At 65.7% G+C, this 16,456-nt stretch overlaps 1 protein-coding gene across 17 annotated transcripts in view; it reads right to left on the bottom strand.

Moving 5' to 3' along the window:
- Window positions 1–16,456, bottom strand: part of NCOR2 (nuclear receptor corepressor 2) — a 181,336-nt gene that overhangs the window by 58,241 nt on the left and 106,639 nt on the right. For 16 of the 17 annotated variants that reach the window (XM_042962536.1, XM_042962539.1, XM_042962547.1 and 13 more), the window contains 3 exons: window positions 10,005–10,144; window positions 8,465–8,637; window positions 6,523–6,585 (listed from right to left, as the gene is read on the bottom strand). In XM_042962536.1, coding sequence (XP_042818470.1) covers window positions 6,523–6,585; window positions 8,465–8,637; window positions 10,005–10,144 — 376 coding nt within the window. The remainder of the gene's footprint in view (window positions 1–6,522; window positions 6,586–8,464; window positions 8,638–10,004; window positions 10,145–16,456) is intronic. The other variant, XM_042962544.1, reaches the window with a different exon arrangement.

Here is a 16,456-nt window from a genome sequence, read left to right as displayed (position 1 = left end):
GTGCCCGCAAGAGAGACACATCCACACCCCTCCTGCCAGCTGCCGTTTCCAAAAGAAACTCCGGTTCGTGAAACAAAATTTTCTGCCCAAAACACTGTCGAAGGAGAGGAAAAAACTCCCGGCAGGCTTCGTCCTGAGTCATAGCACTTCCTTCTTTCGGAAACCCCAAGCCCTGGGTGGGTTGGATGTGGACTCAGCCACTCAGCTGGCAGCCTTGTCGGGCACCGACTGCATGTCAGAGCTTCCAGAACTCTGGCCAGCCCTGAAATCCCACGAGGAGCCTGGCTAGACACCTTCATACCTGAACTCTGACTTACCTACCTTTTCCCTTCCGCCTATGCTTTTAAGAATAAGCCCTGATGCCCACGTTAGCCCGTTTCATCACATCCGCGCGAGTCATCGGCAGAATGTCAAAGAGCAACCTCTTCCCCTCACACACGATCAAGCAGACACTTCGGAGGAGAAGAAATCACCTGGGTGGGACCCCACGTCGCCTTGCCTGCCACTCTGGCAAAATGCCACGTTAGGCGCTCAGCGCCCAGTCTGCCCACAGAGCAGGGCGCAGAGCTCACCCCCGGGGCTCTGTGTGCCTGTGCGGGCGTGCACACGTGGACGTTCACACCCGCGCAGAACTCGCCCGGTGGAACAATTCGCGCGCAAACAGGCCTCATGGCGACTGTGCCCGCTGCCGCGCGTGTCTCTCCGCGAGGGGTCCCCGGCTTGGACGCGGCTGTGTGCCTCTCCCTTCCGGGGGGCGGAGGTGGGCCGGCAGGGGCCTCACCGCGTCTTCAAGGCGGCCGACGAGGACCAACAGAGGCGTCCGGAGCCTCTGCCCCCTGAGCCCGCCCCCCGCCACGAGGTCACGCAGAAACAGGCTTTCTCCTCCTTCCGAACCCGCCACGCGCCAGAAGCCTCCGAGTCGGGAGGCAACCGGCCCGAGACGCGGCACCACCTCTGCAGCGGCCCAAGGGCGTGCTGCTCGCCGGCGTGGGCCCCGGGGTGCCGCGCCGTCCGTCCCCTCCAACGGCCCTCGGCACCGCCACCCCTACGCGTCCACCCTCCTCAGGCGCCCCCTCGGAGGGGCGGCCCCGTCCCCGCCGGGCCCTCGCTCGCCCCGCTCCCAGAAGCGGCCCCCGTGCGCCAGCCGCCGCGCCACACTGCCTGTCACGGGGCTCGCGGGCCACGCGCGCCGCCCCTCGTCCGTGCTCCCCGCCGCGGGGCGCTTCGGCGATGGACACGCGTGGGGGGGTGGGGAGGGCCTGCTTTCCCGAGCTCCGTGGCGGGGGGGGGGCTCACGCGTCCTCTCCCCGAACCTCAGACTCTTCATCCGTAAAAACTAATTAAACCCGCCAGTGTGCACAACCAGCACTTTGGAGGTGCAAAGCCATTAGCGGTTTCTCCTTCACTCTCCGTGAAAGCGGGGGGCGGGGCAGGGATCCAGTCCTGCGGGCGCAGCGGGCCGGGAGTTTCCGAGAGAGTTCCGGGGCCCGCCTCAGCTCCATCCGGCCCGCGGGCCCGGCCGGGGGCCCCCAGAGACCCCGGCCGCTCACCGGGCCTCTCTCTCCCGTCGCCAGGCGGGCCACTTGAGGCCAGGGAGGGGCTGGCAGCGGGGAGCCAGGCCAGCGCCCACTGCTGGTCCGGAAAGGCGTGACCAGGGGCTTCCCCGCCCCCTCCGCGGCTGGCGCCCCGCCCACCACCGAGGCGGCGACGACGACGCCGCCGGGGGGGCCGGCGTGTGCCACTGCCTGCAGAGCCCCGGGCCTCCCGCACAGCTGGGTCGAGACTCCGAGCCAGGCCAGGCTGACCTTTCCCAGGGGAGCTAGAGCCTCCCGGCCCGGCCCGGCCCGGCCCGGCCCGGCCCAGCGCCTGGCCTGCCCCTCCTGCCCAGCATGGCGCTGAGCCTGGGGGCAGGCAGCCAGCTCCCCGGAGCCGCCCGATCCCCGGGGAGGCCGCTTCCTCCACACGCTGCGTCCCTACTGGGTGTGAGCTCCGGGGCAGGCAGCCCCGACCGCACGCACACGAGAAGGGAAGGTGCCCACCTGCCCGCCTAGACCCCGCAGCTGCCGTGTCCGCTGCCCCACTCCCTCCCCACGCTCTTACAAAAACGGCCAAACTGTCCTCCACGGCTGCTAAGGCCCAGATCTCAGTGGCCTCTCCACCTCTTCCCTCTCTCCCCGTCACTCTGCGTTTCAACATCTTACTCGACCACGCTGCCTCTGCCACAGGGCCTTTGCGCATGCTGTTCCTTCGGCCGGGATGCTTTCCCTCCCTTATCGCTCTCTTATTGATAGCAGCCGAGCCCCACGGACTAACTCATTCACACCTCACACCAGCCCCGTTCCTACTCTGTTACTCAAGGATCTGGGTTCAACTTCCAGCTCCGCCAATTAATAGCTGTGTGGCCTTGGGCCGCTCACTGAACCTCTGTGAGCCTCAGTGTCCCAATCTGAATAAAAGAGCCCGTAACAGCACCTGCTTCATAAAACTGGTCGGGATGACGTGACTTTAATACACGCAAAGCCTTTAGCGGCTCTTTGCACCCAGGAATGCTGACAAGTACTTAACGGTGCCGCTCAATCGCGTCGTGCTCTGGGCGCCAGCCCCAGGGCCCCTACTTCGGGGCACCCTCTCTGGCCCGGTGGAACCTCCTCCAAGCGCCATTCTGCAGCTGCTTGGCAGGTCACGTGCCTCCGGCCCACTTCTGGGATGTGCACATAGGGAGCCAGGGCCCCGAGAGGAGCGGACGCTTGTTCAGGCTCACACACCCCTAGGGGGCAGAGCCGGGACTTGGACTCGCAAGAAAGGCTCCCAAGTCTCTGCATCAGACTGCAGGCCTACCACCTCTGAGCGCCTGCTGTATACTAAGACCCGCACGTGTATGGTGTGATGCCCCTGGGGGATGGCGTCCTAGCCACGTGGCCACGGCACAAGAGAAACGAGGCCAAGACAGAGATGGGCCAGGCCGAGGGCACACGGCTGAGGGGCCGGTTGACAGGGAACTCGGCCTGCCTACGACATCACCGCCCTAAGCTCTTCTGTTTTTCGCCTGCTTGTTTCTTGCCCCAGCAGAACCACACTGGGGGCTGCACTGGCCTGAACAGTGTTCCCTCCAAATTTCATATCCACCTGCTGCCTATAAAGGTGACCTTACTGGTAAAAGACTCTCTACCGATACGATCAAATTAAGATGAGGTCATCCTGGATTGGGGGGGGGGGGGTCCTTGTAAGAAGAAGGGAATGTGGACAGACACACAGGGAACACGGCCGCGTGAAGACAGAGGCAGAGCCGGAAGAGCTGTGCTCACAAGCCAAGGAGCGCCAGGGATCAGGCGGCCCCTGGAGGCTGGCGCAGGCGGGGCACGACTCCTCCCTAGAGCCCCGAAAGGGAGCACGGCCCTCAACTTTGACCTCTGGCCTCCAGAGCTGTGGGAGGATGCGCTTCTGTTGTGTTTAAGCCCCCACGTTTCTACGTTGTCATGGCAGAGCTCCAGGAAACTCACACAGTGGGCGACACTCGAGTTCTCACCATACCGATGAGGGAGCTACGGCACAGAGAGGTTGATGGACTTGCCTGAGGTCACAGAGCCAGAAGGTCTGGTTTCTCTCTAGGCACGGGGGGCCCTCTGCAGCTCAAGCGTTAAGGCCAGGCCGCTGGCAGTTTTCTGGGATGCTCTAGGCAGGCTCGGTGCCCTCAAGGCCCCGGGGGGCAGCTGGCTTCTTACTTCCCGGGGCTCCCAGGGGAGGGTCCGGGCTGGCTGATCTCCGGGCACCCCTGCCCTGCGCTGGGTGAGGCACAGGGTCGATGGAAAGGACGGGCAGGAGGACGAGTGTGTGCCATCTGCCTGCGGCGCAGCTGTTTCTTGGGTCCCTTCCTGGGTTTCTGAGGTCCAGACAGGGGCGGGGAGGGGGCCCCACAGCGTTCCTAGCCTCCTGCCCCCCCCCGCCCCCACCCATCGCGGAGAAAGAGCCTCTGGAGCTGCCGGCACCTGCCTCCCTACCCCGCCCCTTCCCACCGCCGCCGGGAACACACAGCCATTAGCAGCCACCCTGAGCAGTAATTGTCCAGATTGCGGTAATTCACGGCAGACGAGCACGCCGGCGCTCATCGCATTATTACAAATGTCACTGAGCAGGGCCTCGGCGTGCGCGGTCCCCGGGGGGTTCTCGCGCCGCCGTCTCCGTGGGCAGGACCCAGGATGAGCTCACTGCCGCCGTGAGGACCCAACCTTGAGACGGTGGGGCACACTCCCGTCTCGGCTGGTGAGTCATCCCCGCCGACCTCCCTGTCCCCAGATCTGCCCTTCCCAGAGGGAGAGAGGACAGCCGCCCACTTGGCCGACTCCGGTTCCCAGGCAACAGGGAGGCGGCCGGGGCCGGGGCTGCCGTGACAACAGAAGACGCTGCGGGGGGTGAGGGGCCGTGGGAGCACGGGCTGGCGGTCCAGGCGCGTGCACGTGGAGCCCCTCACTCCCGGCGGGGCCGGCGGGGGGGGGGGGGGGGGAGCTGCCTGGGCACAATCACTGCCAAAGGCAGAGACTCACGAACAATTGCCAAAGGTTCCCAGCAGCTCTGTTCACAGGAGCCAAAAGGTAGGAACAACCACGTGAGCAGCGGCCGACGGATGAACGAACACGTCAACAGGATGCGGTCCGTCCGCACGGCGGGATAGAGCTCCGCCGTAAAAAGGAGCGAGGCCCCCACGCGACGGAGCGGACGGACCTCGGGAACACGACGCAGAAGCACGTCCTGCAGGACGCCACTCGTGCGAGAGCCCAGACCAGGCAAATCCACCGCGACGGAAAGGTCGGCGGATGCCAGAGGCTGCGTGTGACAACCCGTGGGCACGGGGTTTCCCGTCTGGGGTGATAAAACGCTCCGAACGAGACGGAGGGGACGGCTGCACAAGACTGCGAATGTCCCTTGTGCCACTGAATCACACGCTCTCGAACGGTCAAAACAGCGAATTTTACATTCTGCGTATTTTGCCAGAATTAAACGAGGAGGAGAATAAAAAATAAATCGCGCGGTCTCCGTGAAAGTGAAGTCTCTTGCGCTCAGTGGTGCCGTCCGCGCTGGGACCACAAAGCGCACAGAGAACAGACAAGAGCAACAGTGCGGCCCCCCGTGGGGCGAACGGCACCCCTGTGCCCTGAAGCCAGAGACGCCGCCCGGCCCCCGTGCGCCCTGCTCTGACCTGCTGAGCAGCTCTCACCTCCCAGGGCAGCGCCTCTCCCGAGGGCCGGGACTCTGGAAGGTGGGGGGGGCCCAGACAGGAGCCAGCGGGGAGGGGCCTGCTCCGGGTAGGATTCTGAAACTTCAGGGTGGCGCACTCAGGCCCCCTTCCCGGGGTGGAGGGTGGGGGGCAGGGCAGACAGCCCCGTCGCGGCCTCCGTCCCGGCTCGGCCTGGAGGCCACACCGTCCTCAGACTCGCCTGCCCCCGTGTGCCCAGGGCCCTCGCTAGAAAGGCCATCCGTTGCTCCGTGAGTCACGTCCCGGAGCTCCGGGCGCCAGAAGCTGCACGTCAGCGGCAAGGCCTTGGTAGGGCCAGGAGGACGAGGGCCGGAGGCCTGGGCCTGCTCCCAGCCCCTCCACACATCAGCTCCGGGACCCTGGCCACCCTGGCCTCGCTCCTTACTCGGTCCTCCGTGAGCCGGGATGGACAGGAGAGCCACCCCCTGATCTCGGGGCTGAGATCAAAGCAAGTGAGAACAGGCAGGCACATGGGGCTCAGGCACCACCCGGCCTCAGCCTTCCTGTCGGCACTGGGCTCGGGCAGGGGAGGAGCGGGTCAGGGACAAGGGGGCTCCACAGGATGCAGCCCGACACTGCAGGGGCCACCCTCGGGACCCTCGATGCCTGCAACCTCTAGTCCCCCACGGTTAATCCGGAAGCCTCTCCCGTGTCACGGGTGGGGAAACTGAGGCACGGAGCTGGGTCACTGAGCCAGGAAGCGGAGGACCCGGCTATTCCGGCTCCACTGAACAGACAGCTGGCTTCCAAGGCAGGACGTAAGGTCAGCACCACAGCACGTGGCCACCAGCCCCCTGTAGCCCCGCCTCCCGGGGGAGAACGCCACCAGTGGGGGGCGGGGGGGCTACAGCCTGACCCCGTGACCCCACCGTGGTGGCTGCTGGAAGCTCTGTGCCTCCCCTCCGCGAGGCCCACGTGTGCTGCCGCCACTCTGTCTACGGGGCCACAGTGCGCTGAGCCCAGAGGCAACAGAAGCCGCCTACGGACCTCGTACACGGCACGAGCCGCACGGTTTCCGAGCCGCGCCTCGACACCGCCAAGGGACCCGCCGCGGAGCCCGGCGACGCAGCCACACGGACCCCTCCTCTGGAGGGCAAAACCGAGACTCCCGGGAAACGGCACGAGTCGGAGGACGCCCCAAAGCGGAGGCTGCCCCTCCGGATGGCACCGGAGGCCCCCGTTCAAGGCCCGGTGGGTCGCCCGCTCCCCAGCACGTGAGCTTCAGGACCCGGATGCAAACCGAGAGCGGTCAGAGCCGCGGAGGCGCTCACCTTTCTTGGCGGTCTCCATCTCCTCCTCCGTCCAGCGAGAACTCTCGTTCATCTCCATCGAAGCTGGAAAGGAAGGCGGGGCGCGTTGGCAGAGGCCCAGGGGGCGATCCCGCCGGGGCTGGGGTGCCGTAAGGAGCCCGTTTTGCAGGCGGAACTCACACTGAGATGGCCCAGGGCCTCTACTGTGAAAGGCTGCATCTGCACGCACGAGGTCGGGGAGGGGGCGCCTCCCCGGAGAGCACGGCGACCGCACGAGGGGCACGGGGACCAAGAACGCCAGCTTCGGGTGGGCGGGGACCTCCTCTGAGCTCGGACTCGTCGGGGGCCGGATGGGTCTTTGCCGTGACACCCCCCTGGTTGACAGCCACCAGGTGTCCCTAGTCCCCACTCCAACCATGACAACCAAAGCTGGTTTTGGACACGGCCAATTGCCTCCTGGGGTTTAAAAGGCCCCTGGCCAAGCATGCTGCTCTGCGGGGTGAGTGACACGGTCCCCCCGGCTCCCCCCGTGCAAGGATGAGGCTTTACAAGGGACTGCGGCCCTGGACATCGGGCAGAGTCGGCCAGGCCTCTGCAGTGGCGCTGTTTTCGGGTCTGTCCTCCAAGTTCCCCGAGACAGACGCCTGGGTCTTTCCCTGCAAATTGCTTAAGATCTCCTGAAGGGGGCAGACATGAGGGACCAGCTTCGTGGACCCAGCGCCTGGAACAGCACCAGGCCAGCCTGGAACTACCAGGCTCGGTAGAGGCCAGCCGACCAGCGGAGGGGAGTTCCAGCAGGAGGGGAATGAGAAGGAGCAGCTCAAGGCAGGAGAGGGGAGACGGCCCCCACCCCCCTCCCTGGGCGGCTTCCCCCCTGCCTGCTACAACAGCCTGCAATCCCTCCCTTCCCCAGGGACCCTCAGAGGGAGGCTGTGAGGTCTGAGCTCAAGGTGTAACTGCCGCTGGAGGGCAATCTAGCCCCACCCAGCATCAGCCTGGGGGCCCAGAGGAGCTTCCCAGAAGTTAGGCCGCGGGACCTGCTGCCCCCGGCCTCCGGGCACCAAGGCGTAGTCACAAAGGCCGGGAGTGTGACAGGAGTCACGTGAAATTTGTGGCCAACGGGGCCGGTCTGAATTCCAGCTAACTCCATGAATGTGGAGGTGACATCCTTTCTCTAAGCCTCAAACAGCCCATCTATGAAATGGGTATGAATTACCTCCCACAGGAAGAAGGGACAGACCCTGGGTGTCCGGTAGGGGGCAACTGTGAGAAATGAAATGTCACCTCCATCAACTCAACTCCCACCCTAGGAAGGCACCCTGGTGCCTGGGGCCTGAACCTGAGCGCTCGGGGCCCAGGGTGGGGGCACCCCCAGAGGCGGGAGGGGCGGGCCCCCCAACAGCCAAACACCACTGCGGAGATAAAGGACACACGTTGGCTGCCCCCCTGTGGCCGAATGGGAGAACTGCTACTCAATTTGTCTCTCCCGCCCCCAACCCCAACTTGGGATGGGGGGGTGAGGCTCAGACCCGCCGAGCAGGAGAAACTGAGGCCCACGGGAGGGAAGTTGGAACCCGGGTGCCTACCAGGGCTGGGGGCGGGGACAGTCTACGCCCAGGCCCTTCTAAAAAGGGGTTGCAGCTACGACAACTGCTCCCTGGCACAAGTGGGGGCCAAGCGCGGCCAGATTTTCCAATTAGAAAACAGAACCTAAAGTGGCGATCTAGACTTTTACGTGAACCCCCCAGGCCCGGGGTCATCGGGGCTGATGGGCGCCGAGCCCTTCCCGGCCCCACCAGCCGTCGTAGGCTCTTCCCACACCCGGCCCCCACACGGCAAGCGCGTGTGCAGACGGGGGCCCTGGAGCACAGAGAGGGTCAGGAGCTGGCCCCGGGTCACACGGCGAGTTCGGAAGCCAAGGCCGGGCCTCGGAACCCACCGCCCTCCCTGGCCGGCAACTCACCCAGCTCGGCGCTCTGCTGTGGGGTGACGGCCTCCTCACTGTTGGCCTCGTTGGCCATGGAGCGGGTGATGCGGCCTTTGCGTCTCCCCTGGCTGTTGGCGGTTTTCCGGCCTTTAGAGGCCACTGCCTCCTTCTCATCGTTGTCCTCCCCAGAGGTGTCGTCCGTCTTCTCCCTGAAGGCCAGAGAGGGAGACAGGGGCAGCCTCGCCTGAGCCGGGAAACCAGACGACGGCTGCAGGCGACCTGCTTCCGTCAGCTCGGTGGGCGCGGGCCGCCAGGGACCTGTGCGGCTCAGACGCCGGGAAGCTCGGGCTGAGGGCCGGCGAGCAGCGGGCCGCAACCCTCCGCACTCGCCGGACGAGGGGCGTGGGCCGCCGGCTCCCCGCGGCGCCCCTGTATCCACGCAGGCGGAGGTGCGAGCTGGCGGCTGCCACGACCCGACTCCCCAGACGAGGGGCGTGGGCCGGCAGGTAACCGGGTGGCTCCGCGGGCACGAGTCGCTGTCCGCCTGCCAGACCAGCTCACGTGCCACACAGACGCGCTGCCGTCTGCCTGCAGGCCCGCTGGCTCAGCCGCGTGGGGGGCGGCCAGGTCCCACCCACGAGGCCACTCGACCCCCCGCCCCCCCCCCCCCCCCCGAAGCAGAGACGCCCTCGGCGGGGCTCGAGGCCCACAGCAGCTCTGCTCGCTTGCGGTACCGGGACGGGTCGCTGGGCCTCGCAGAATACCCAAGAGGGAAGGCTCCTGCCGGGCTTCTGCAGGCCGGGCCAGGCGCGGGGGCGTGTGCGGGTGACCTCGGGACCCGGGGCCGGGGCTTTCTCCGAAGCCGACGCGGGACGCTCAGATTTACGCCCCACCTCCCATTCGTCTTCCTGAAGGCCCCCCCTGCACGTCTGGGACACAGAGGGTAACGAAGCCAGATGTTCTCCGAAGCCACATGCCTGAGCCCATGCCAGGTACCTGGCACAAAGCCGTGCCCGCCCCCCTTTCTGGAGCCAATCTCCGGCTGGCTGTGCTCGGCACCCGCCCCTGGCAGGCACGGGAGGCTGTGCCTTGATCTGCAAGAACTCACGCTGACAGCGAGAATTCTAAAGGTGAGGGCAGGGCCCGCCTGCATACCTAGTCCTTCCGCCAGCTCCTCTGATCGTCCCCCTTCCCCCGCCTGGCGTCTCAGGAGACTTGGCGGAGGAGGGGGAGAAGATGAGGAGGCCAAGAGCTCCCAAGTCATTGCCTGGATTTATTAGCTCAGGAGTAGAGCTCAAATGAGCTATCAGTCTCGGAGGTCTCCAGAGGGTTGGAGGAGGCAAGGGCGGGCGGGGGGAAGAGCAGGCTTCCGGAAGGGGGGCTGTCAGGTTCAGACGGAGCGGAAAATGCCTCCCTTCCCGGCAGGCAATCCGCAGCTGCCGAATGGCTCGCCTCAGGTGCTTCGACAGAGAGCCCCCCCCCCCCCACCGCCCCCCGGCTCGAGCTGAGTCCAGGCCACCTCCCCGCCACCCGGGGGAGGGGGCCGGGCCACGGCGGGGCGACGGGGCGGCCTTACTTGGTCAGCTCCTCCTTGTCGTTCTCCACGTCGGGCTTCTCCTCCTCCTTCTCAGCCTCCTTGTCCTTCTCCTTCTCATCCTTCTCCTCCTGGTTGCTCCGGGGCATTTGCTGCTGCTGCTGCTGCTGCTGCTGCTGCTGCTGCGGGGGCCCCGGGGGAGGCCGGGGGAGGGAGGAAAACGGCGAGGCAGGTGAGCCTTTGCGCCTGGGCTGAGTGCGCCCGCAGAGCGGGAACGGGACGCAGTCAGCCGCAGACGCCACAGCCGGGGGCACCGCAGCCCACGGGGTCCAGGGAGGCAGGAGCCCCAGGGCCAGGCGTAGCCGTCGGAAGCCTGGACGCCTCCAGGACTCCTCCCGACTCCTCCACTCGCGGGCTGTGTGACCCTGGATGAGGACCTTAACCTCTCTGTGCTCTGACTCCTCCCTTGCAAAGCAGGGCTGTTCCGCAGGCCCACCCCGGCCGGGGGCCGGGAGGCCGGAACAAGAGATCCCCGACACGAGTGGGGTCTGGCACGGCTGTTCAAGGGGGGCCGAAGCCACCACCGGCACGGGGAGGGCTGCCGGTCAGGCTTATTAGGCCAGAGCGGGGCGAGCACCGGAGAACCTGGGGACGCATCCCTGACGAAGCTCGGGCCACCTCGCAGCCCATCGCCACACCCGTAAAATGGGCAGGCGGGGAGGGGAGCCGGGGGCCCGGGCCCACGTGCAGGTGCGGGCTGCCGTGTCGAGGGTCCACTGCCTGCCGCAGCCTTGCTCTGCTCGCGTCCAGGGCGAGGCTCTTTCACCTCCTCCCAGGCCTGTTTCCTCTGCTGCCCCTCGCACCGGGCCGCGGGGCCTGCCCTCAGCAGGACGGGGGAGGAAGTGAGGGCGGCCGGCTCCTTCCCGGGAGGCTGCCCGACTTCCTCCTGCCCTGCTGGGTTTCCTTCAAAGCACCTGCTGTTTCGGGGCGCCCGGTGGCTCAGTCGGTTAAGCGTCCGACTTCGGCTCAGGTCATGATCTCATGGTTTGTGGGTTCGAGCCCCACCTCAGACTATGAGTGGCCAGCTCAGAGTCCGGAGGCTGCTTCGGATTCTGTGTCTCCCTTGCTCTCACTCAGTCTCTCTCTCTCTCTCTCTCTCTCTCTGTCTCTCAAAAGTAAGTAAACGTTACAAAAACTATTTAAAAATTAAAAAAAATAAAGCACACGCTGAGGCCACCCCAAAGTTCTCCCTGCGGGCAACTGCCAGACCAGACCACCTTTCCATCCCAGTGAGCCAAGGGAGACGAAAACAAACCCGTAGAAAAGCCTTTCGGTGTGGGGCAGGGGTACGGTCACCCAAGGAGAGAGAAACCCCAGCAGGTGGAGAAGGCGGGGGCAGGCGGGGTTTCCCTCCGTCCCTCCCTCCCTGCATCTTTCCTCCGCGTCAGGAACACACGGCCCTCCAAAGCACGAGGCTGCCTCGGCCTGCGACCCCCTCTCCCCGGACGGACCCTCTCGCGCGGCTGTCGTTTACGAGGCGGCGGACCACAGCTGGGGGCGTTCTGTGCCACAGGGGCCCAGAGCGCAGAACCCCGGGCTCTCCAAAGCCATGCCAGGGGTCACCCCAGGAACGAGCTGCTCCAAGAACCCCCTCTGCTCTGCAAGAGGAGGCGAGGGGGGCTCAGAGCAGCCTCTCCGCCCCGACCGCATTGCTGCCAGCTCCCGGCGGCTGGCCTCGGTCCCTTCGCCAGCCTGTCCCTCACCACCACCAAGACCCCTGAGACACCAAGCACGCACTTACCACAGCCTGTGAGCCGTGGTCACCTCTCACACCCGAAAGGCAAAGCCTCTTTCGGAGCCCTCCCAGCAGGTGGCGGCAGGAACAGAGAGGTTTGCCGCTTTGTTCCGAGACGGGTGCCCTCTGCGCACTCGCCTGAGGAGAGCAGAAGGGGCGAGCGGGGACCAGGGAGCAGGCTCCGGGGCCAGAGATGGCGTGGCTGATTGGGGCGGGGTGTCCCGTCGGCTTGGCCGACTTCTGCACACCTGGGAAGCCGATGCCGGGGGCTGGGCAGGACAGGGGCTTTCCAACCGCAAGTAGCTTGGCATTCCCAACGCCGCCTTCGGCCGCTTCTCTACCCAGAGTCCTGCCCGGGCAGCAGCCTCACCCCAAACCTTTTCTTCCGTCCCTCCCAGTGGCCACGAGGGCTCAACTCCGGGCCACCCACCAGGAAGCACCTGTCGTCATCCCCTGGGTCTGGGCTGGTGGGGCCTCAAAGCCCTGTGAGATCTCATCCCTGGGCCGCAAAGCAGGCCACCGTCCAGCCCAGCATGGCCAGGAGGTGCGGCTCCCCACCCATAGAGGCTCAGCCCTGCACCCGTGCGTCCTGACTAACGAGGGCTGAGGCCCGGCGGTGGGGGGGGGGGGGGGGCGGGGGGGTTCTGCACCTGCGCCCGCACTGAGCTAAGCGCCTTCCTGCCCGCACCCCACCCCCTGCCTCAGAGCCCTGGAGAAGCCCCACTGGGAAGATGCCAGCATTTCCCAAGGGCTTACTGCCCAACACGGAGCTGTGCACCCCCCGCTCACCAGCTCCCGGCCCTCCTGAGTCCCGGTGGCGGCCAAGATGAAAACGGACACGAGGGGTGACCCAGGGCTCTGTCCCTGGCCCCACACCAAGCACCTCGTAGGCACCAACCCGCCTGATGCCCTGAACCAACCTCCGACAGAAAGAGCGGCGACCACCATTCCCCTCCCGCGCAGCAGGAAACTAGGTGCAGAGGCAAAGCCTCACGGGCTCCGAGGGAGGAAAGCGGATGGTCCAGGGGCAGCAGGCACAGTCCCGCCGTCCCCAAAGCCCCGCTCAGAGTCTCCCCCTACTCCGCCCTCCGACCAGAATCGGGGGCCTCGGTTGGGGGTGGGGCGGTCTTTGGGCATCCCTGCCCCTTGCCGCCTCGCCCAGCCCGTCCCCCATCAAGACTCCTCGAGCCCCCACCTGAGCCTGGGCCGGCCCCAAACCGCCCCCACCCCTGAATGACCATCCGCATCGCAGCAGGAATCCCCAGAACGGCCCAAAGTGCCGTGTGCCGGGCACTGCGCTACGGACCTCGACCATCTCCTTTACCAGCCCCTTGCCTCTCCCGCTTTACAGAAGAGGAAACTGAGGCACGGGGTGGCCGAGCGACAAACCTGGTCAACAGCAGTGCCAGGATTCCAACCGGGGCCCGACTTAACCCTGGCCGTGCCCAGCCCCCCTCCAGCCACCCCCACCCACCCTGGCGTGCCGCCCACCCCTCTGCAGGCTCCCGCGCCCGTGCCCCCCTTGCGGGGAGGCTCGAAGTCCCAACAGACACTGCAGCCTGGCCATTACTCCCACCACTTCCCACCTAGGTCTGCAGTCCCAAAGCCAGCCACACCCCGACGGTTTATCAAGCCCCGAGGACAGGGGTGAGGGACGAGGGCGCGTGTGGCTACACCCACTAGTTCAGCACCTTCGAGGCCGCTCTGCAGTCACGGCATGCAGCCCCCCGTGGGCTCCCGGCGTCTCGTGACCCGACTGCCGTCTCCCTTGGGAGCGGAGCCCTGGTCCCGGCCTCAAGCGCGTTTCCCAGTGGGAGAGACCCATCAGCACAGTAACGACCATCTGCCTGACCTCCTGCTGCACCGAGGTCAACGGCTGATTTAGGGGTGCTCCACTCACTCCAGATCTATGCGGCAAGACGGGGGCCCCAACTCACAGCACCGCCCCCCTCACCACAGCCAGCTCCGTCTCTCAAAATCTGGAAGCCTCTGATGGTCTAGGGCAGCAACCATGAGGACCGCTAACACAGTGAGGATTAACAGCTTCCAGGGCCCTGCTTCCCAGGGATCTCACTGCCTGATGGCCGCACACACACGCCCCCTAGGGCGCTCTGGGGAGTCCCGAACCCCAAGACACGCCTGCACCAATGGTATCAGAATCTTGGGGTGAGACCCAGGCCTCGGCGTATTTAAATTCCCGGGTCATCCCAATGGGCGTCCAGGCTTGAGAACTGGTGTTTTAGACAAGGAGGCAGCAAACTTTTTCCGTACAGCCACAGGTCCACTGGCTCCTGTCACAACTGCTCATACCGACACGGTTTGGGACTTGAGAGCAGCCAAGATGTAGACAAGTGGGCACGGCTATGTGCCAATAAAACTTTATTTACAAAATAGGCAGTGGGCCAGATCTGGCCTGAGGGGGCCATAATTTGCCCAGCCCTGCTCCCAGACCAGTGCTGCTCAACCTAGACCCGCACACGAATCAGCTGGGCATGGTGAGAAAATGCAGATTCCGTGGGTCTGGGGTGGGCCTGGGCCTGTGCATTTCGAGGCATCTTCCTGGGGAGGCTGATGCTGCTGGTTCCTGGGTCACGCCGAGGAGCGAGGCTTTCGAGGATCCTTGTTTCACAAAACGCACCCAGGACCTTTGCCACTGGCAGCCGGTGACGCCTGTGGACCTGGAAGCCAGACTTCACCACCTCGAGAGACTCTGGAGCTCCGGACGGGGGCCTACCGTCGCGTCTGAGACGCGTCAGGGGTCAGGCTCACAACGGGCTTCGTGCCCAGCGCTGGGTCGGGAGCACCCCCCCCCCCCCCCACCCCCCCCGCAAACCACAGCACAGCTTTGCAGAAACCCTGACCGGATCTACGGTTAGCCGGGGTCATCGGTTCAAGTGCCCGAGGGACCCCTGCTTCCGGAGGGCGGAGTGCGGGACAGGCAAGCCGAGCCCGCGCTGTGCCAAGGCCCCAGGCCAGGGCTGCACGGAAACCGGCACGAAACGCCGACAATTCCTGACCGCACACGGCAAATGTGGGACCAAGCCTTCTTCTCCCAGTCTCGAACCTGGTATAGTTAACCGAACCCCCCGGCGACGCTGGCATCACCTCTGTTTTAGAACAGAGAACACGAGGACGCAGGAAGTCAAGGAGCTCCCCAAGGTCACGCGGCATTTCCCTGCGGGACCCCAGGGGCGGGTGGGCTCAGGCTCCCCCCTTTCAAGCCAGACTGTGCCCCCACAGCCACGCCCCACCAGGGGGACTCCACGCCATCAGAACCGCGGGCCCCAACCTTCCGGAGCTGGCGCCTCAGGTGACAGACAAGGAACGCCCGCCAGGGCAGCCGGCGGCTCAGTGCTGAGAAAACCTGCAAAGGCTCAGCAGGCCGCAGATGTGGTGGCAGTTCTTCCTGGCCCACGGGGACGAGGAAGGAGGCCTGTGAGCTGGGTCCCCGAAGGCTTTCGGTTGACAAGGACGAGAGGGGACACCGCAGGGAGGGGGCCTGCGTGGGCAAAGGCACGGCGACGTGAAAACGCCCACCGTGCTCACCAAGTGACACACGGCGCCTGGCGGCAGGGCCCGGCCGGCTTCGACAGCCACGCGCAGGCAGGCGGGCGGCGCCCTGCTGGCAGTGGGGGAGGGGCGGGCAGGGAAGGCCGTGTTCCGCCTGGTGCTGAAGGGCTGCGCGGTGGCCGATCGAGGGGGGCACGGCAGTCGGTTCCCGCCGATCTTGCCTAGTGGAAACAAGTGCCGACAATCCAGGCAGGCGCGGACGCATTCGACCCTCGGAGGACAGGTCCCCAAAAATGTGCCGGGACAGCCTCCCGAGACCCCACGCCCAGCGACACCAGAGGCAGCACGGTCTCATCCACTCACTCTACGGACGTGTCACCGGGCGCCTCCGGAGAGCGAACCCAGAGAGGGGCTCTGTCCTCGTGACACCTGCCACCTCTGGGCAGCAGGGAAGGGGGTCCCGGAGGCCGAGGCTGGGGGAGAACTGCGGTCGGGGTCGGGCGTCGGGAGGCAAGACACAATGGAGGTTTCTGGTCCCGGCAGCAACACCCCCCCCCAACCTCCCCGCCGACACTCGGCCCCCTACCCTCCTCATCCAGCCCGTCCGTCCGTCCCTCCTGGGAAACGCAGGTGGGGTTAGTCCGTGCGGGAGCTGGCTCGGACCAGCTCGCGAGAACAGACCTCAACTTGCAGGGTTTTTGCAGGCGAGCTGCTATCAGACACAGCCGTTATGAAAAACTGAAATACGTGACCTTACGGTTAAAGAAAATCATAATAAAAACAAAGGTAACAAGTACTCTGAGTGCCTCGCTTCCCGATCATTCAGCTACGTGTGTCTGTCATCTGTGCTCTTGAGGACATCTCCGTCAACTGCACCCACACAGCAGAAGTGGAGCGGGATACGGCGCCGTGTGTGTCCCTCCCGCTCCCACCTCCCGTGACGTCACGCTGGTGGCTGAGATCGGGGCACGGCGGGAGGGCCTTAACCACAGCCACCGGCACGTGCTGCCGATCGGGGCCTCGCCCCCCCAGAAGGCGGGTTGCCAAACGCACACCAGCATCCCCTGCAGACACACGTGCCAGCAAAGCCTGAGTTTCACACACGCGCCCGTGTGTGCCGTCTGTTCTTGTCTGCCTGCACGGGAGGCTTTGGCGGCCAAAGCTCCGTTTTAAGCCGTCGGTCAGAGCC

This window comes from Panthera tigris, chromosome D3, assembly GCF_018350195.1.
Source record: "Panthera tigris isolate Pti1 chromosome D3, P.tigris_Pti1_mat1.1, whole genome shotgun sequence".
Lineage (NCBI taxonomy): Eukaryota > Metazoa > Chordata > Mammalia > Carnivora > Felidae > Panthera > Panthera tigris.
The sequence above is the reverse complement of the archived record's forward strand: the minus strand, read 5'-3'. Positions and strand labels throughout refer to the sequence as shown.